Source organism: Carcharodon carcharias, chromosome 20 (assembly GCF_017639515.1).
Source record: "Carcharodon carcharias isolate sCarCar2 chromosome 20, sCarCar2.pri, whole genome shotgun sequence".
NCBI classification, from domain to species: Eukaryota; Metazoa; Chordata; class Chondrichthyes; order Lamniformes; family Lamnidae; genus Carcharodon; species Carcharodon carcharias.
Genome location: NC_054486.1, coordinates 31,927,429 through 31,948,052, shown reverse-complemented (window position 1 = coordinate 31,948,052; position 20,624 = coordinate 31,927,429). Strand labels below are relative to the sequence as shown.

The following is a 20,624-nucleotide window of genomic DNA, read 5'->3' as shown; positions in this document are numbered from 1 at the left end:
GGGCAGGCGTCGCAGCGTTCCATCATTCTCTCTGTGTACTCTCAGCACCTTTAAGGTGGGGCTGGCTCCCATCTTTTCAGCATCTGTGACCAGTGATTCTGCTCCTGAAGGGGTCAGGTGCTGAAGTTGGACAAAGGATCAGATGCTTTTAAAGTTTCATGGCTGCATCTCCATGATGTGACCCTGATCACAGAGCGCAAGCGAGCTGCCCCCGGCCAGACAGGAGTCAGACATTCTCAGAGGCTATGTGAAGATCTATGGTGTGTCCTCACTGCATGTCCTCATCATCCTCTTGCAATGGAGAGTCTATTAGGGCGTCCACTGTGCCTCCATGACAGAAGAGGGCATGTGCGCTGCCAGAAGCCAGATTGGAGTCAAACATTCATAGATGCAATGTGAAGATCTTATGGTGTCTCCTCACTGCATGTCACCATCATTCTCCACAAATCTGGCAGCTATGGGGGCCTTCCGAGCATGCCTGCCTCGTCTGGCCAGTGCGAGGGCCTTATCACCATCATCGTTGCCTTTGAGGACCTCCTCACCCTCATCCTTATTGATGTTGTCCTCATCAGAGAAGATCACCAGCTCCTGCATTTCCTCCTCAGTCAGCTCCTTTCCAGGTTGCAGTGCCAGGTTGCGGAGGGCGCAGCAGGTGACGACGATGTGTGACTATATTACAGGGCTCCACCAGACCGGCCCAGGCACCGGAACTTCGTTTTCAGCATCCCCATGGTTTGCTCTACCAAGTTGTGAGTTGCAGCATGAGCCTTGTTATACCTTCACTTTGCTGCAGTCTGAGGCCGCCGCATGGGTGTCATTAGCTACATCCTCTGCAGGTAGCCCTTGTCCCCGAGGAGCCATCCTTGCATCCTGTGTACCCTGGAAGATGTCAGGGATCCGAGACCAATTGAGAATGTAGGAGTTGTGCACACTCCCTGGAAACCGTGTGCAGGCCTGCAGGATGTGTACTAAGAACCTGTCTTGGTTAAGTCTGAACGCCCCTTTTATGCATGCTGGAGAGTGCTGGCCATCACTTGAATGGCCAGAGATTAGTGCATTGCGTGGCTGTCTGAAACCCCACCCTCCTCCACCCCACTGCACCTGTTTGGCAGCAGCTTTGCCATTGGACTTCATGAGGTGCACCCATTTCAGGCACAGGCATTCTCCTAATCCGCGCTGCAAAGCTCCACTGTTAGCTTGAACCATGGTGGAGAGTAGTCCAAACTGGGATGATGACATTGCAAAGGGCTGTGTGCACCTCCACCAGTGAGTGCTCCACAGCCAGCTTTAGCAAGCAGATTGTACAACATGCTCAGCCGCCCAACTGTCCTGCAGCCCACCAAAACACTTATTAGTTTGCAGTCTGTACCCAGGGCATGAAAAGCTCTGGAGCACTTAGTGGCACTTTGATGCCTCTGCATTGCTTGAGTGGGCAGATAAGTTAGAGCCATGACTCCAATCATATCAATGTGGCAGCACTTGAACTGTCTCAGCTGCAGAGGAATGGTAACTTTATGCAAGGTGTCCCTTGTATATGAGGCCGCTTCCCTCGCCCCCCCCCGACCCCACAGGTGCTTGTGCGCTACCCGCCCCCCCCCCCCCCCCCCCCCCCAAAGTCGCCACAACTGCGGGGCAGCCTTTGCCCCCACTCCACCAGCAACGCATCTCAACCTAAAGTCCAACAGGCGTCCCTCGCGAGTGCTCCACAACATTACTGTGGACTCACCTCCAAGTTTCCATCATAGTGCAGCCTGCCAAGTGCACCCCTTTTATATGCTGTTGTGAAACAACTTGGCATGCAATCACGGTGAGGGGGGGGGCGGAATGAGTCTAGCGGGCTAGCCTTATAAAGATATGCTGATGTATTAGAATGAGGTTCCCGATGTCTGTTGGCGGGAAACATGGCCCGCCATCGATGGGCTGAGTGGATGATCGCAAACTGGTTTCACAACGACATGGAACCGATTTTTGGCCTTCTCGCCATATTTGTCTGCTTATGCCACCGAACATGTCTGACACCAGTCGGCATGGACAATTCCGCCCAATTGCTCTAGCTCCTCCAATGACTGACTGAGGAAGCTGTGAAGAAGAGTCATATGGACTTAAAACGTGACCTCTCTTTCTCTCTCCACAGATGCTGCCAGATCTGCTGAGCTTTTCCAGCATTTCCTGTTTTATTCCTCCCATGACTGGTTCCTCACTTCCCAACCTTGCTGCTCCTCCAATCATAGCTTCTGCCTCTGGAGGAGCAGCAAGGTGGGGAGGTAGAAAACCTGCTTTTGGAGGAGCTGGAGCAGTAACATGGGAAAGATGGAATCTGTGATTGGAGGAGCAGCTCCTCAGATTCTGTCTTCCAGGCTCGGTCGCTGCTTCATCAGTTAAACTGCATGTTGTTTTCCTGCTCTCTGTGCCTGTGATTTTAATTCTTTAAAAGTAGACCAGAGGAGCCATGATGTAAAGATGGGGCGACCTTCTTTGAATTTGTCGCCCTGTCTTCACTTTTTTTTAACCAGGCTACTAGTGACGTTTTGGGGTGAATTTGCCTGCCGCTCCCATTTATTTTGAATCCTAGTAGTGTGAGGGATATGTTGGGCTGTGAAGTTACACATTGTGGTGAACACGTTTCTACTCCAGCTGATAGCTCTCAGTGCTTCATGGCTGCCTAGTTTTGAGCTGCCAGATCTGTTCTGAATCTATCCCATTTCACACGGTGGTAGTGTTACACAGCATGGTGGAGGGTATGCTTACTGTGTGGTGCATTTCAACCAATGCTGTCATGGATAGATGCATCTGCAGCAGATGAGGACAGGGTCAAGTAAATTTTTCCCACTTGTTGGTTCTCTTACCACTTGCTGTAGGCACAACCTAGTATATATGTCCTTCTGGACTTGGCCAGTCATAGTGCTACCAAGCCACTTTTGACGATGGGCATTGAAGTCCCCACTCAGAGTACAATCTGTGCCCTTGCTAATCTTAGTGCTTCTTCCAAGAGATGTTCAACATGGTGGAGTACTGATTTATCAGTTGAGAGGGTGGTTGGTGGTAATCAACAGCAGGTTTCCTTCCTGATGTTTGATCTGATGCCACAAGGAGTCTGGAGTTAATGTAGAGAACTCCCATGGTCTCTCCCTTTTGACTGTATACCACTGTGCTGCCATCTCTGGTGGGTGTCTTTTGGTCATGGGACAGGACATGCTCAGGAATGATGATGGAGCAGTCTGGGAATTGGCAGTAAGGTATGAGTTTGACAATGTCAGACTTTTGCTTGACTAGTCTGTGGGACAGCTCTTCCAAATTTGGCACAAGTACCTGGATATTATTAAGGTTCGACTGGGCAGAATGTGCCCTTACCGTTTACAGTGGTTGATGCTGGGCAGTCAGTCCAGTTTTATTCTTCAACCTTTTTGTAACATATAGATACAACTGAGTGGCTCCCTAGGCCATTTTGGAGAGTAGTTAAAAGTCAACTACATTGCTGTGGGTTTGGTGTCATGTGAAGATCAGACTGGGTGAGGACAGCAGATTTGTTTCCCAAAAGAACATTAGTGAACCAGATGAGTTTTTATGACAATTCTGCAATTTTGTGGTCACCATTACTGGGACTAGTTTTTTTTATTCCAGAATTTAAATTCCCCTTCCTGCTGCCTTATCATGAATCTTATTTTGCTCTCACCCAACATTTGCAACAGCTTATCCCTAGGTGGTCTCAAATCACCAACCTTTCAGTCAACATGCAAACGCGCTGACCAATTGTGCCACTGGCTAAGTTCATACTTCACTATCTGCCGTGGTGGGATTCGAACCTGGGTCCCCAGAGCATTACCCTGGGTCTCTGCAATACCAGTCCATTAATAATACCGCTATGCCACTGCCTCCCCACCCAACATTTGCACATGCACTTTTCAGAAAGGCTCACATAATTGTAAGGTGATGAAGTTATGATTGTAGCCGTGTTTCCCAGTGCTTTTGTATGTGGCAGAGACTGGGGCCATTTCTACTTTTCATGCTGGCTTGGAGAGAGCAAACAACATTTGTGTTAGTAGTTTTACAACATGGTTTACTCTGTTAGTCAATGGGAATTTATATATTTTACAATTATTGGATCATACTTTGCTTATTTTTTGGAATGCCCCAGTTATAAATTTCCCTTTCCCAGCTAAGACTGAAAAGTTAAGGTGGCAATCAGTCAGTCTGCTTCCAGGCTATTACTGATAAATCACCTGATACATCAAGAAGAATGAACTTAAATTTATGACTACCAGTGAATAAAAATAAACACAGACAAGATAAAACAAAGGGATGTTGAAGCTGTTTTTTTTCACCCAGTCACCTTCTTGTCAGTCATTGACTGGTGATGAGATACAAGTTTGGAGCTGGGAGGGAATGAGGACCCTACTTCATCCAAATAGAAATTCTTCACATACAAGCTCCATGTGTACTCTGTGGACAATTTAACTGGAAAAGGCATCGCAGCTGAGCCACTTTCTGTCCAACAACTGTGCATTTTCATATTCCAGCAGGAGTCATTGGAAAGCAATCCAGTAACTTTGCCCCTTCCAAATGTGGGGAGTTGAGACCAAAGCCCTAGCTGCAATCATGCCCAAGATCGGTTACCTCAGCATAGTCAAGCGACATAGCGAGGCATCAGCGGTCATTCACACATTTGGCCTATGTGCACATAATGCTTTCTAAGTGCTACATTTTGTAAAATAGCTGTGGCATCTCAAATGCCCTTCCTGAGGAACGAGTTGCTCCTTGTAACCCTGTGTTATGGTGTTCCTTCTTATAGGTGATGATATTCCTCTTAGCGGATCACGTGCAGGCATTTCTCAGTGAAAACAACAATCCTCCCTCCAAGTCCTTTTACGAGGAAATGCTGAAGAACCAACAGGAACAGCAACAGCGGCTAGCACAGGAGGAACAGCGCAGAATAGAGCAGAAAAAGAAGAATGATGAAAAAGTGGTGTGTGATGCATAATCTATTCCTTTATCTTCTCATCCTTCTTTTAACACTTTTCCTTGCTGTGATAATTGCAAGTTAGTTCCTCCTCTGTGCTTTATTTTATTTCTTAACTCTGCTGACTCATTGGCAGCTTCCACAGGCAGACAGCAGTTTTCACCCAAGTGCCCATATTCAGGGCAGCTTGACTATTATTGTGATGAATTTCACTCAAGCTAGATTATATCTTCATCTAATATCCACATATTTGCTCATTTCCGACAAGCTGGATAGCAGCCAGAGGCTGCAGAGTTCCCACTGATCCTCTTTAGTTTAACTTCTTTCTGTGATGCCACCCTGGATAAGAAGAGCTGTTTCAGGAAAGCCTAGACTATGGAATGAACTAGTTAAGTCAGTTGCACACTGGATTGGCCATTTAATAGATTTACAATGCAATGAGAAGAATATTCAGCAATCAGTATTATTAGAATCCAGCTAGTGCTACTCTTCTGGTATGACCTTGTCTTCTCACTGCAGCTTGAGCTGTGAGTTTAAAGTACACAAACATATGGCTGTTTATCAGTAGAATGTTCCATGGTGGCTGGCGCAGTTTTGCAGGAGCCTATTCTGAATCCAGTTTCCTTACTGGTTTGAGGGTGTTTTCAACAGGGCTGGATTGAATATGACGATTTATCTCAACATTACTTTTAATTAGAATGGGTTACTTGATAAGTTTAATGAATAGAGGTTGAGAACTCCATCTTGAAACTCCTGGATGTGAAAATTCTGTAGGGTTCTGTTGTAGAATGCACTTCCGGGCTGAGTGGTTGAGGTAGAAGATAAAGGAAAAACAGTTGAAGGGGAAAAAGGAACAGGATGGATAAATGTGATTAGAACTGTTTAAATGGAGAGTAAACTGCACCATGGACTGGTTGAGCTGAATGGACTTGTTTTGTAATTTTATGTACTGGACAGAGTCTCAAGTGAACTGAATTTGTGAAATTGACATTCAACACTTTGGTTGAGGTAGGTATGACTGGTAAAGGTAGAGAATGGGCAGAGAGTATTTCAAACCACCACCCCCCCCCCCAAAAAAAAAATTATAGTTATGTTCCTCTCTCCTTTCACAACACACCCACTCAAAATTCAGGAAATTGCCCCTAATATCCCCAAACTCTTTTATACTTGTGTATCTCTATCCTCCCCTTCTTCGAGGAATAGAATTTCCACTGATAGTACTACAGTCCCACAAATACGATTCTGGATGTCTGATCACTTAGCACTTTAATCCTTTGTCCTACTCTCACACAGACTTCTGATCTTATTCTCCTACATTGTTCTAATAAAAATCTATATAAGGTTAAGAAACAGCAGCTCATCTTTCTAATAGTCATTTTGCAATCCCCTGACCTTAGCATTGAGTTTAATAATTTCAGACATTAAGTACAACTCTCATTTTCTCTGTGACGACAGGTCTTAGTAATGTAGGATGAGTGTACCTCAGGGAGTGGGGAGGTTGTGAGGCAGCAAGATGGGAATCTCCCAGGTGGCAAGCTGGACGCATAACTAGCGTCGACCTGCCCTTTTCTTTCACCGTGCTCACAGATGTTATGCTGGCGATTCTTTATAAGACGGTTATGTTTAAACTGTATCTTTTAATTTAAGGTAAAATAGAATGCTTTGGAATGTTGGGGATAGTGTGAAGTTATACTGAACGATGCATGGTGACAAGTCCATGTGCCCTGGTTTCCATGGGGACAGGGGCCCAGGTCAGAACTTATTCAGTCAGGTGCGAGCTTTAACATCTGGACACAAAAGAAACAGCAGCAGGCCTTACTGTTGCGGATTCTCAGACTCTCAGAATCAGTCAAACCAAAGGAATTGGGAAAAGAAAACCCACAACAGCTGCTGCTATGCCAAGCAGAAGGAAAGGACTACTTTTGGAGTGATCAACAAGCAAAGAGGATGGAACCCAGGTTTGAGGAAACGTGGATTGTGGAAATTTAGAGACAATGGAATCACCAGTTGGAACCTTAGAATGAGGGGTCCATTTGATTACATTCAGGGTTGACTGAAGGAAAGTTTGTTAAAAGGACACTGGAAGATTCACCGTGGTGAAGCAGGGAGAAGGGATCCTGTTACCACTGGGAGAGGTTGGACTTTAAGCTTAAGGCTACTTGCCTATGGCGAATGTGGTATAACATATAAACACGGCATGGGTTTTTCCTGTTGTGTTAAAGAGGGGGATACCTGTTCTATAATTTGGTGTATTAGCTGCCTACCAATTAATGTTTAGTGGTTGTTGATTTTAGTTTGTTTTAACAAAAGTTCTATGGCAGAAATCCCCCCCAATCAGGGGGGTTGTGCGGGGGTGGGCGTGAACCTGATTGGCGCTCCCAATCAGGGCCGCGCCACTATTTTATGTGGGTGGGCCAATTAAGGCCTGCCCAGTGTGACGCATGCCTGGAAGCGCTGAGTGCTCCCTGTGCGGGTGGGGGCGGATTCCCTGAGTTGGAGCCTGCACTCTTTCGCCTCAGGGAGATTAAGTTCGGAATAAATGTTTTTATTAAAGACGGAGAAAAATTATTTAGACGTCCCCCTCATGTGACAGCGTCACATGAGCTGGGACATGTTTATCAAATATTTGAAATTTTAAAATTTAATTAATAAACCCTTCATGAAACCTCATCCTGCCCGTGGATGAAGTTTCATTAAAAATGTGAAGGCCGCCTGGGCTCTTCGTCTGCCTGCCAATCTTAAGGTTGGACAGGCAGCATTCTTAACTACTTTAATTGCTTTTTCAATGGCCTTAATAGGCCTTTGACAGTTTGGCAGGCGTGCAGCCCACTCGGCTGCGCGTCTGCTGAACTGAAAATCTAAATGACTCACAGTGACATCAGGATGCCCGCCCGACATCACTGTGCGTCATTTTACACGTTGGCGAGCCCCCACTCGCTGACCCGAAAATTCCCCTCTTAAAGCATGAAACCTTGTCTTTTGATCCTTTAAAATGATCACTGGCAAATTCAAATGTCTTGGTAAAAGTCTCTGGGGATTGTAATACAGGTTACTGGCGCCATCTCTGCTTTGCTATATTTTCCACCCTTTTCTCCCCTTCTATTTTGCTGTAACAATGACCGCATCCTCTATCCCTTGGATACATCTTTTATTTCCCTAATTTCTCTCATTACAGTATACTTGTATTGCACCGTTATTAGTTCTGTTATTTATTTATCTCCTGTCCTCCCTTAACATAGGTCATGTAGTTTTTGTTCTTCGTGCCCCTTTTCTTTGGCTCTGTTCCTCATTACAAGCTTTAACAGCTTCTCATTCTGATGTAAGGTCATCAAGCTGAAGCATTATCCCTGCCTTTCTTCGTGGATACTATCTGACCTGCTCACGGTTTCAGTATTTTCTGTTTTAATTCTTGGAACTCTTTCACTTCAGGCATCCTTTACAGCCTTGGTTAAAGTCTTCAGGAGTCTCTGCCCTATTCTCTGGAACTCAATAACAACAACTTGTATTTATAAAGCACCCTTCACATAGTAAAATAGCTCAAGGCACTGCACTGGAACATTATCTGTCAAAAATTGACATTGAGCCAAAGAAGAAGATATTAGGACAGGTGACTAAAAACTTTGACAAAGGAGGAGTATCCTGAATGAGGAGAAAGAGGTTGAGATGCAGAGATATTTAAGGAAGAAATTCCAGAGATTAGGGCCTAGGCAATTGAAGGCAGGGCTGCCAATTATGCTAAGGAAGTGGGGCACATACAAGAGGCTGTAGGAATGTGCAATGCTCAGAGGGTTGTAAGACTTGAGGAGCTATAGAGGTAGGGAGTGGGAGGGGCTAAAGAGATATTTGAGTCAGTCATTTACAGCATGATAAGAAGCTGTTCGACTCATCGTGTCCATGCCGGCACCCCACAGAGCACTCCAGTCAATCCCACTTCTCTGCTGTAGCCCTGCAAGTATATTTCCTTCGAGTGCCCATCCAACTTCCTTTTGAAATCATTGATTGTTTTTTCATCCACCACCCACATAGGCAGTGATTTGCAGATCATTACCACTTGCTGTGTAAAAATGTTCTTCTCATTTCCTCTGCATCTCTTGCCCAGAACATGAGGATGAGAATTTTAAAATTGAAGTATTGGCTGCCAGTCAGTGCACACAGGAATGTTGAATAAATGTTTCTTGGTGCGAGTTAGGGATACAGACAGCAGAATTTTCAATGAGCTCATGTTTATGAAGGGTGGAAGGTAGTTGGCTGGCCTGGACAACATTGGAATAGCTGATCTGGTAATAACATGGAGGGAGGGTTCAGCGGTATACGGTCTGAGGTATGGATGGAGTTAGGTGATGTTACGAAGGTGAAAGTAATTGCTCTTTGTGATGGATTGGTTATGGGGATGGAAGCTTGGTTCAGTGTCACATAGGATGTTGAAGTTGGGTACAGTGTAGTTCAGCTGAAGCAGTGACCTGGGAGGAAGACGGAGTCTGTGTCTAGACAGAGCAAGTTGGATGCGTAACTCTTTCATTGTACAGCAACCCTCTTCCTTTAAAAGTTCCCTCAAAACCCTCCTTTTGAATGTACTTTCAGTTACCTCTCCTATTGATCAACATTTGATTTTACCTGATGAAATAACTAAGGGTATTTACTGTTACAGGTACTATATAAATGCAAATTATTATGGGGTGCCTAGACTACCTTTTGGGCTCAATGTTATATCCACAGAGCTGAGTATCTGTTGGACAGGAGAAAAGACTTAAAAGGTGTGGTCCAGGTATTTAAATCTTTCCTCCAGCAACAAGCAGGATAAAGTCCTCCCCTTTCAGCAATCCCCAGGGACCACCCCCTCCATGAAAACCTGGGCCATTTTTCTAGCACCTTCCATGCAAGCGTAGGAGATGCAACACCTCCCCCTTCACTGACTTGCTTCCCACCATTCAGGGCCCCAAGCACAACTTCCAGGTGAAGCAGCGAGCTATTGGTCCTGCTTTCATCTTGGTATTCTGTGTTTACAACTCATGATGTGGTTCTCTTTATACTGGGGAAACCAAGTGCAGATTGGGTGATTGTTTTGCAGAACACCTCCATTCAGCTTGCAGGTGTTATCCTGAGCTTTTGGTTGCTTGTCATTTCCATTCTCTGCCCCACCCCCAGTCTGATTTCTTTGTCTTGGTTTCCTAATGAAGCTGAATGGAAGTTCAAGGAACAGGCACTTTACAGCCTCTGGACTCAACAGTGAGTTTGAAGATTTCAGATCATAACTGCTACCTTTTTGTTTGGATGGGATTTGCTGGTAATGATTCTGCTTTTGTCATTTTCAGCTCTTCCAGACCCATCTTTTGTTCATTTTATTGTCCCATTGCTTTCCCTTTTTGCCTTACAACATCATTCCTTTTGTCACTTAATCACTCTTATGTACTTACTGAAGACCTGTTATATCTCTAACTTTTTCCAGTCCTGATGAAAGTTCACAGACCTGAAACATTAACTCTGGTTTCTCTCTCCATAGATGTTGCCTGACCTGCTGAGTATTTCTAGCATTTTCTGTTTTTACTTCAGATTTTCAGCATTTTTGCTTTGGATTTAAAACTTTGGATGATTTGGAATGTAACAAAGTTGTTAGAACTGGAGTGTGAGGTCATAATTTAGGGGGGTCAAACAGTTACAGGGATTACAAAATAAATGGGAATATACTAAGAGGGGTAGATGAAGTGAGAGAACTTGGCATACAAGTACACAGTTCCCTGAAGGCAGCAGTTCAACTAGACAAGATTGTAAAGAAGGCATATGGAATGCTCCCCTTCATTGGCAGAGGTATAGAATATAAAAAAGTAAGGATATAATGTTGGAATTTTATAAAACACTGGTGAGGCTACAACTGGAGTATTGTGTGCAGTTCTGGTCATCACATTACAGGAAGGACGTAATAGCTCTGGAGAGAGTGCAGAGGAGGTTTACAAGAATGTTGCCAGGGTTAGAAAAGTGTAGCTACGAGGAGAGATTGGATAGGTTAAGGTTATTTTCCTCAGAACAAAGAAGGCTGAGAGGTGACTTGATTGAGGTGTATAAAATTATGAGGGGAATAGATAGAGTGGACAGGATAAAATTGTTTCCCTTGGTGGAGAATTCTAGAACCAGGGGACATAGATTCAAGATAAGTGGCAGAAGGTGTAGGGGGGACATGAGGAAGAACTTTTTTATGCAGAGAGTAGTGGGTGTCTGGAATTCGCTGCCCAAGTTGGTGGTAGAGGTAGAAACTCTAAACTGTTTTTAAAAAGTACCTGGATCTGCACCTTAAGTACTGTAAGTTGCAGGGCTATGGGCCGGGTGCAGGAAGGTGGGATTAGAAAGGGCACCTGCGTTTCCTCGGGCTGGCATGGACAAGATGGGCCGAATGGCAGCCTCCTGTGCAGTAACTTTTCTATGGTTCTGTGGAGAATATAAACTAAAACATTTGTAATATTAGAGCCACAAGTAGTGGATGCATAGAAAAGGCCCCTTCCAAAGCACTGAAACCCCTAAGGAGCTTGATGAGCACTGGTTAGCAACAAAGCGTAAGGATAAGCACTAATGTAATCCAATATGCTGCAGCATTCTGTTTCCAACTGTACTTCGGTCTGCACTGTGTAACAATTTTTGATCAACTTCCATTGGATTTTAGGAAGTCCTTAGCCTTATTTAATGCATTCTGTTCCATGAGGAGAGTCCCTGATGGTGCAGATTATAATATAGGAAGGTGTGGGATTGATGGGCTGAAATGGTTTATTCTCGTTACATAATTTGTTAAAAGACTGCAAATGACGTGTTGGATTTCCTTTTACTGGGAATTCAATCAGTGTGTCTTCAACTTCCTTCTCCAGCTCTTACTGAGTTTCAGTCACATTGTGTAAAAATTATTCTGTACAATAAAACATCTGATTGATTTCAGTTTTAAACATTTAGGCTCACTTTTATTTGTTGGTCAGCTGAATATCTGTCACTCATATAAGCTAAAGAACCTCAAGAATTTCTGAAAATCTGCACAGGCAGTATTTTTAGTTGCTTGTTTCTGATATTCTCTTTTTGTAGGGATGTACCAAAAGCCTGAAGAACTTAAGTTCATTTGATCTGTCGTGCCTGAGCCAGCTCCCTGAAAGAGCTACCAATTAGTCCCACCCTGCTGTTGTTCTCCCGAAATGTTTTCTTTTTTAAGTAGAAATCCAATTCCCTTTTGAAAGTTACTGTTGAAACTACTTTCACCATCCTTTCAGACAATGCACTCCAGATCATTGTAACTTGCCGAGTAAGGAAAGAAACTCCTCATTTCTTTCTTGCCTTCCTCCCTTCCAGCTCCACCCTCCCAACCCCCGTAACCCTCATCCCGTGGCTTTTTTGCCATTTGTTTTAAATTTCTGTTCACTGACTTGTACTGAAACTTCTGTCAGTGGAAACAGTTTTTGTTTTACTTACTTTACCAAAGTACCTCATAGTTCTTGAACACCTCTATTAAACCTCTCAACATATGAACATACAAATTAGGAGCAGGAGTAGGTCACTTTGCCCCTCGAGTCTGCTCTGCCATTCAATAAGATCATGGCTGCTCTGATTGTAACCTCAATCCCACATTCCTGCCTGTCCCTGATAACCTTTCACCCCCTTGTTAATTAAGGATCTATCTAACTCTGCCTTAAAAATATTCAAAGACTCTGCTTTCACCGCCTTTTATGGAAGAGAGTTCCAAAGACTCACTACCCTCAGAGAAAAAAAAATCTTAGCTCTGTCTTAAATGAGCGACTCCTTATTTTTAAACAGTAACACCTGGTTCTAGATTCTCCCACAAGAAGAAACATCATCTCCAATTCCACCCTGTCAAGATCCTTCAGGATCTTAAAGGTTTCAATCAATCTTACTCTTCTAAACTCCAGTGGATACAAGCCTAACCTGTCCAATCTTTCCTCATAAGACAACCCATCCATTCCTGGTGTTCTTCTAGTAAACCTTCTCCGAACTGCTTCTAACGCATTTTTTTTCCTTAAATAAGGAGATGAGTACTGTACACAGTACTCCAGATGTGGCCTGACCAGTGTCCTGTATAACTGAAGCATAACCTCCCTAATTTGGTAATCAATTCCCCTCACAATAAACAATAACATTCTATTAGCTTTCCTATTTATTTGCTGTGCCTACATACTAACCTTTTGTGATTCACGAACTAGGACTCCCAGATCCCTCTGAATCTCAGAGCTCTGCGATCTCACCATTTAGATAACAACCTTTTTTATTCTCCCTGCCAAAATGGACAATTTCATTTTCCCATGTTATACTCCATCTCCAGATCTTTGTCCATTCACTTAGCCTATCTATATCCCTTTGTCGCCTCCTTATCTCCTTTTCACAACTTACTTTCCTACCTATCTTTGTGTTGGAAGCAAATTTAGCAACCATTGTTTCAGTTCTTTCATCCAAGTCGTTTATATAAATTGTAAAAAGCTGAGGCCCTAACTCTGAGCTCTGTAACACACCACCCGTCACACCCTGCCAACCCATTTATACCAGCTCTCTGCATTCTGTTAGCTAGCTAATCTTCTATCCATGCCAATATGTTACCCCCTATACATGAGCTTTTGTTTTCCGCAATAACCTTTGAAGTGGCACTTTATCAAATGCCTTCTGGAAATCTAAGTACATTACATCCACGGGTCCCATTTATCCATGTGACACTTTCAAAGAACTCCAATAAATTGGTTAAAGGTGACTTCCCTTTCACATAACCATGTTGACTCTGCCTGATTGCCTTGAATTTTTCTAAGTGCCCTGCTATACCATCTTTAATAATAACTTCTAACATTTTCCCCATGACACATGTTAGGCTAACCTGCCTGTAGCTTCCTGCTTTCTGTCTCCCTTTTTGAATAAAGGAGATAGATTTGCTATTTTCCAATCTAATGAAACCTTCCCCAAATCTAGGGAATTTTGGAAAATTAAAACCAATGCATAGCTATCTCTCTAGCTATTTCTTTCAAGACCTCAGGGTAAAGTCCAACTGGACCTGGGGATTTGTCAGCCCGCAGCCCCAATGATTTGCTTAATGCCACTTCCCTGGTGATTGTAATTTTCCTGAATTCCCCCCTCCCTTCCATTTCCTGATTTACAGCTACTTTTGGGATGTTACTTGTGCCCTCTATAGTGAAGATAAAGCAAAAAAAAAAACTGCTTAATTTTTAAAAATTCACTCACGGAATGTGGGCTTCGCTGACTGGGCCAGCATTAATTGCCAATCCCTAGTTGCCCTTGAGAAGGTGGTGGTGAGCTGCCTTCTTGAACCGCTGCAGTCCATGTGGTGTAGGTACACCCACAGTGCTGTTAGGAAGGGAGTTCCAGGATTTTGACCCAGCGACAGTGAAGGAATGTTGATATATTTCCAGGTCAGGATGCTGAGTGACTTGGAGAGGAACTTCCAGGTGGTGGTGTTCCCATCTATCTGCTCCCCTTGTCCTTCTAGTGATTGTGGGTTTGGAAGGTGCTGTCTAAGGAGCTTTGGTGAATCCCTGCAGTGCATCTTGTAGATGGTACATGCTACTGCGCGTCGGTGGTGGAGGGAGTGAATGTTTGTGGATGTGATGCCAATCAAGCGGACAGCTTTGTCTTGGATGGTGTCGAGCTTCCTCAGTGTTGTAGGAGCTGCACTCATCCAGGCAAGTGCGGAGTATTCCATCACGTTCCTGACTTGTGCCTTGCAGATGGTGGACAGGCTTTGGGGAGTCAGGAGGTGAGTTAATTGTCACACGATTCCTAGTCTCTGACCTGCTCTTGTAGCCACAGTATTTATAAGGCTAGTCCAGTTCAGTTTCTGGTGAATGATAACCCCCAGGATATTGATAGTCAGGGATTCAGTGATGGTAATGCCATTGAACATCAAGGGGCAATAGTTGGATTCTGTCTTGTTGGAGATGGTCATTGCCTGACACTTGTGTGGTGTGCATGTTACTCGCCACTTGTCAGCCCAAGCCTGGATATTGTCTAGGTCTTGCTGCATTTGGACATGGACTGCTTCAGTATCTGAGGATTTGTGAATGGTACTGAACATTGTGCAATCATCAGCGAACATCCCCACTTCTGACCCTTATGATGGAAGGAAGGTCATTGATGAAGCAGCTGAAGATGATTGGGCTTTAAAACACTACCCTGAGGAACTCCTGCAATGATGTCCTGGAGTGGAGATGACTGACCTCCAACAACCACAACCATCTTCCTTTGTGCTAGGTATGACTCCAACGAGTGGAGAGTTTTCCCCCGATTCCCATTGATTCCTGTTTTGATATCATACTCGGTCAAATGCTGCCTTGATGTCAAGGGCAGTCACTTTCACCTCACCTTGGCAGTTCAGCTCTTTTGTCCATATTTGAACCAAGGCTGTAACGAGGTCAGGTGCTGAGTGGCCCTGGCAGAACCCAAAATGGGCATCAGTGAGCAAGCTATTGCTAAGCAAGTGCTGCTTGATAGCACTGTTGATGACCCCTTCCATTACTTTACTGATGATTGAGAGTAGACTGATGGGGTGGTAATTGGCCAGGTTGGATTTGTCCTGCTTTTTGCTGGGCAATTTTCCACATAGCTGGGTAGATGCCAATGTTGTAGCTGTACTGGAACAGCTTGACCAGGGGCGCGGCAAGATCTGGAGCACAAGTCTTCAGTGCTATTGCCGGAATGTTGTCAGGGCCCATAGTCTTTGCAGTATCCAGTACCTTCAGCCGTTTCTTGATATCACATGGAGTGAATCGAATTGGCTGAAGACTGGCATCTGTGATGCTGGGGTCCTCCGGATGAGGCCAAGATGGATCATCCGTTCACTTCTGGTTGAAGATTGTTGCGAATGCTTCAGCCTTATCTTTTGCACTGCTGTGCTGGGCTCCTCCATCATTGAGGATGGGGATATTTAAGGAGCCACCTCCTCCAGTGCATTGTTTAATTGTCCACCACCATTCACGGCTGGATGTGGCAGGACTGCAGAGCTTGGATTTGATCCGTTGATTGTGGGATCGCTTAGCTCTGTCTGTCACTTGCTGTTTGGCATGCAAGTCTTATAGCTTCACCAGGTTGACACCTCATTTTTAGACATGCCTGGTGTGCTGCTCCTGGCATGCCCTCCTGCACTCTTCATTGAACCAGGGTTGATCCCCTGGCTTGATGGTAACAGTAGAGTAGGGGGGTGTCCCATGTCATGAGGTTACAGATTGTGTTCGAGCACAATGCTGCTGTTGATGGCCCACTGTGCCTCATGGATGCCCAGTCTTAAGTTGCTAGGTGTTTTCAAAATCTATCCCATTTAGCATGGTGGTAGTGCCACACAACACTACCTTATTTCCGCCCAAACTGGTTCCACATCATGATCTATTGCACCAATATCACTGCTCACCACCACACTGATACCTTCCTTTATTAACAAAGGTACCCCACCTTCACTAATAACACTAATTCATCTGCCATTTCCCTACTTTCAAAGTGTGACAGGAAGGGGCAGAAAATATAAGCAAAATAGCGCAGCAGAAATTAGAACCAGAATGAGTGATGATAGTAAAAAGTCAAAGCTAAAGGCTCTTTATCTGAATGCACGCAGCATTTGTAACAAGATAGATGAGTTGACGGCGCAATTAGAAATAAATGGATATGACTTGATAGTCATTACAGAGACATGGTTGCAGGGTGACCAAGACTGGGAACTCATATTCAAGGGTATTTGACATTCCAGAAAAATAGGCAAAAAGGAAAAGGAGGTGGGGTAGCTTTGTTAATAAATGAAGGTATCAGTGCGGTGGTGAGTAGTGATATTGGTGCAATAAATCGTGATGTGGAATTAGTTTGGGTGGAAATAAGGAATAGCAAGGGGAAGAAGCCATGGGTGGGGGTTGTCTATAGGCCCCTGAAAAGTTGCCTCACTGTAGGACAAAGTATAAATCGGGAAATAATGGAGGTGTGTAAGAAGGGCGCTACAGTTGTCATGGGTGATTTTAATCTGCATATTGACTGAAGAAATCAGATTGGCAGGGATGACATGGAGGACGAATTTGTAGAGTGCATCAGAGATCGTTTCTTAGAGCAATAAGTTGCAGAACCTACTCGGGAACAGCCTATTTTAGATCTAGCAATGTGTGATGAGGTAGGATTAATAAGAGATCTCATAGTTAAGGATCCTCTAGGGGGTAGCGATCACAACATGGTAGAATTTTAAATTCAGTTTGAGGGTGAGCAACTCAAGTTTCAAACTAGTATCCTCAACTCAAATAAGGGCAATTAGAGAGGTATGAAGAAAGAATTGTCTAAAGCGGACTGGGAAAATAGACAAAGGGGAAGGTCAGTGGATGAGTGGTGGCAGACATTTAAGCAGATATTTCATTACGCTTAGCATAAATTTATCCGGGTCAAAAAGAAGGATTCGATGAGAAGGATGAACCACCCGTGCTTAACGAAGGCAGTTGGAGAGTACCCAATCAAAAATTATGGCATACAAAGTGGCGAAAACTGGTGGTAGGCCAAAGGATTGGGAATTTTTAAGGAACCACCAGCGGATGAATAAAAAGCTAATAAAGAGGGGGAAAATTGATTATGAAAGTAAATTGGCAAGAAATATAAAAACAAACAGCAAGAGCTTCTACAGATATATAATAAGAAAGAGTAACTAAAGTGAGCGTGGGACACTTGGAGGATGCAACTGGAGAATTGATAATGGGGAACAGGGAAATGGCAGATAATTTAAACCAATATTTTGTATCTGTTTTCACAGTGGAGGACACTGTAAATATTCCAAAGATATCAGATAAACAAGGAGCCAATGGGAAGAAAGATCTTGTAACAGTCTTTATCACGAGGGACAAAGTATTTGACAAACTAATAGTTCTAAAGGCAGACAAGCTGCCAGGACCTGATGGCCTGCATCCAAGGGTTTTAAAGGAAGTGGCTGCCGAGATAGTGGAGGCATTGGTGGAAATATTCTGGAACTCACTGGATTCCGGGAGGGTCCGAGTATATAGGAAAACCGCTAATGTGATGCCCCTGTTCAAGAAGGGAGGGAGACAAAAAGCAGGAAACTATAAGCCAGTCAGCCTAACATCTGTCTCTGGGGAAAATGCTAGAGTCTATTATTAAGGAAGAAATAGGACATTTAGAAAAGCTTAACGCAATCAAACAGGGTCAACATGGTTCAGTGAAAGGGAAATCATGTTTGACAAATTTACTAGAATTCTTTGAGGATATAACAAGCAGAGTTGATAAAGGGGAATCAGTAGATATAGTGTATTTGGATTTCCAGAAGGCATTTGATAAGGTGCCACATAAAAGGTTATTGCACAAGATAGGAGCTCACAGTAATGGTCGTAATGTATTAGCATGGATTGGTTAACACACAGAAGACAGAGAGCCAGGATTAATGGGTCTTTTTCAGGTTGGAAAGATGTAACTAGTGGAGTGCCACAAGGATCAGTCCTAGGGCCTCAATTATTTACTATCCATTATAATGACTTTGAGGAGGGGGCAGAGTGCAATATCCAAATTTGCTGATTCTACAAAAGTAGATGGGATTGCATGTTGTGATGAGGACGTAAGGAAACTGCAAAGGGATATAGACAGGTTGTGTGAGTGGGTAAAACTTGGCAGATGGAGTTTAATGTAGGAAGGTGGGAGCTCATGCACTTTGGTAGGAAAAATCAAAAATCAGACTATTATTTAAATAGAGAGAGACTCCAAAAAAGTGCAGCACAGAGGGATCTGGGTGTTCTTGTGCATGAAACACAAAAAGTTAGCATGCACATGCAGCAAATAATTAAGAAAGCAGATGGAATTTTGGCCTATAGGGAAGTCTTGTTACAATTGTATATGGTATTGGTGAGGCTGCGCCTGGAGTACTGTTGTACAGTTTTAGCCCCTGTATTTAAGAAAGGATATACTGGTATTGGTGGCAGTTCAAAAGAGATTCACTAGACTGATTCCTGGGATGAGGGAATTGACTTATCAAGAATGGCTAGACAGGTTGGCCTTTATTCATTAGCGTTTAGAAGAATGAGGGGTGATCTTATTGAAACGTACAAGATTCTGAGGGGGCTTGACAGGGTAGATGTTGAGAAGATGTTTCCACTAGTGGGGGAATCTCGAACACCTTTTAAAAAATATTTTGCTTTTCTTTCCTACTCCTGCTCCTATTTCTTATGTTGTTTCCATTATCAGTTCCCCATACACACTTTGTAAAGGACCAACACTCACTTTGTTAACTTTTCTTATTTAAGTATCAATAGAAAAACTCTTACTATCCATCTTACTACCTAGCTTTCTCTCATACTCTATTTTTTCCCTCCTTATTAATCCTTTTGTCATTCTTTGCTGTCCTTTATATTCTTTCCAATCTTTTGACATGCCACCTGTCTTTGCTTAATTATATGCTTTTTCTTTAAGTTTGATACAGTATTTAACTTTTTTAGTTAACCAAGGATGGTGGGTCCCCACCCTTGGAATTTTTCTTTCTCATTGGAATGTATCTTTTCTGTGTGTTATGAAATATCCCTTTAAATGTTTGCCACTGAACCTCTATTGACCTATCCCTTAACTTCATTTGCCAGTTCACTTTAGCTAGCTCTGCTTTCATGCCCTCATAATGGCCCTTATTTACTTTTAACATGCTAGTCCTGGATGCACTTGTTTCTCTCTCAAAATTAATGTAAAATTCAACAATGTCATGATTGCTGCTGCCTTCATTATGAGGTTATCAGTTAATCTTATCTCATTGCTCAATACCAGATCTAGTATAGCCTGTTCTCTGGTTGGCTCCAGAACGTGCTGTTCTAAGAAACTACCCTGGAAACATTCTGTGGACTCCTCACCTATGCCAACTTTACTATCTGATTTTTCCAGTCTAAATGTAGATTAAAATCACCCTTGATTATTGCTGTATCTTTCTGATAAGTTCTCATTATCTCTTCTTTTATACTCTGTCCTACCATGTTACAATTAGGGGGGCCTGTACACCACTCCCATGAGTAACTTCTTGCCTTTATCATTTCTCATCTCAGCCCAAACTACTTCTATATTTTGGTCTCCTGAACTTAGGTTATCTGTCTCTAATGTGCTAATACCATCATTAATTAACAGAGCCACACCTCCACCATTTCCTAACTCCCTGTCCTTCCTAAATGTCGCATACCCTTCAATATACAGGTTCCAATCTATGTCATCCTGTAGTCATGTTTCTGTAATGGCTGTCAGATCATAATTATTTATTTCTATTTGTGCTGTCAGTTCATCTGTTTTGTTTGGAATGCTACGTGCATTTAGATACAGAGCCTTTAGTTTTATCCTTTTCTTAAACATCCAGCCTTATATGCTGATTTACTCTTAGATTTGTACTCTCTGTCCCTTCTGTTTATCATTTCCCTTATTAATACCTTTCCCTCTTCCCATGTCTCTACTCTTTGGTTTGCTACATCTTCCCAATTTTGATCCCTTGCCCCCACTATTCATTTTAAAACATTCTCTACTTTCCTAGTTATATAGCTCGCGAGGACATCAGCCCCAGCATGGTTCAGGTGTAGACGTCCCAAAGGTACAGATCCCACTTTTCCCAATACTGGTGCCAGTGCCCCATGAACTGGAACCCACTTCTCCCACACCAGTCTTTGAGCCATGCATTCATTTCTCCAATCTTATTTGTCCT

At 43.5% G+C, this 20,624-nt stretch overlaps 1 protein-coding gene across 6 annotated transcripts in view; it reads left to right on the top strand.

Moving 5' to 3' along the window:
- The window catches only part of eif2ak4 (eukaryotic translation initiation factor 2 alpha kinase 4), a 160,777-nt gene that overhangs the window by 24,717 nt on the left and 115,436 nt on the right, over positions 1 to 20,624 (top strand). For all 6 annotated transcript variants that reach the window (XM_041213972.1, XM_041213966.1, XM_041213967.1 and 3 more), the window contains one exon: positions 4,790 to 4,963. In XM_041213972.1, the coding sequence (XP_041069906.1) occupies positions 4,793 to 4,963 (171 nt within the window). In that variant the 5' untranslated portion in view covers positions 4,790 to 4,792. The remainder of the gene's footprint in view (positions 1 to 4,789; positions 4,964 to 20,624) is intronic.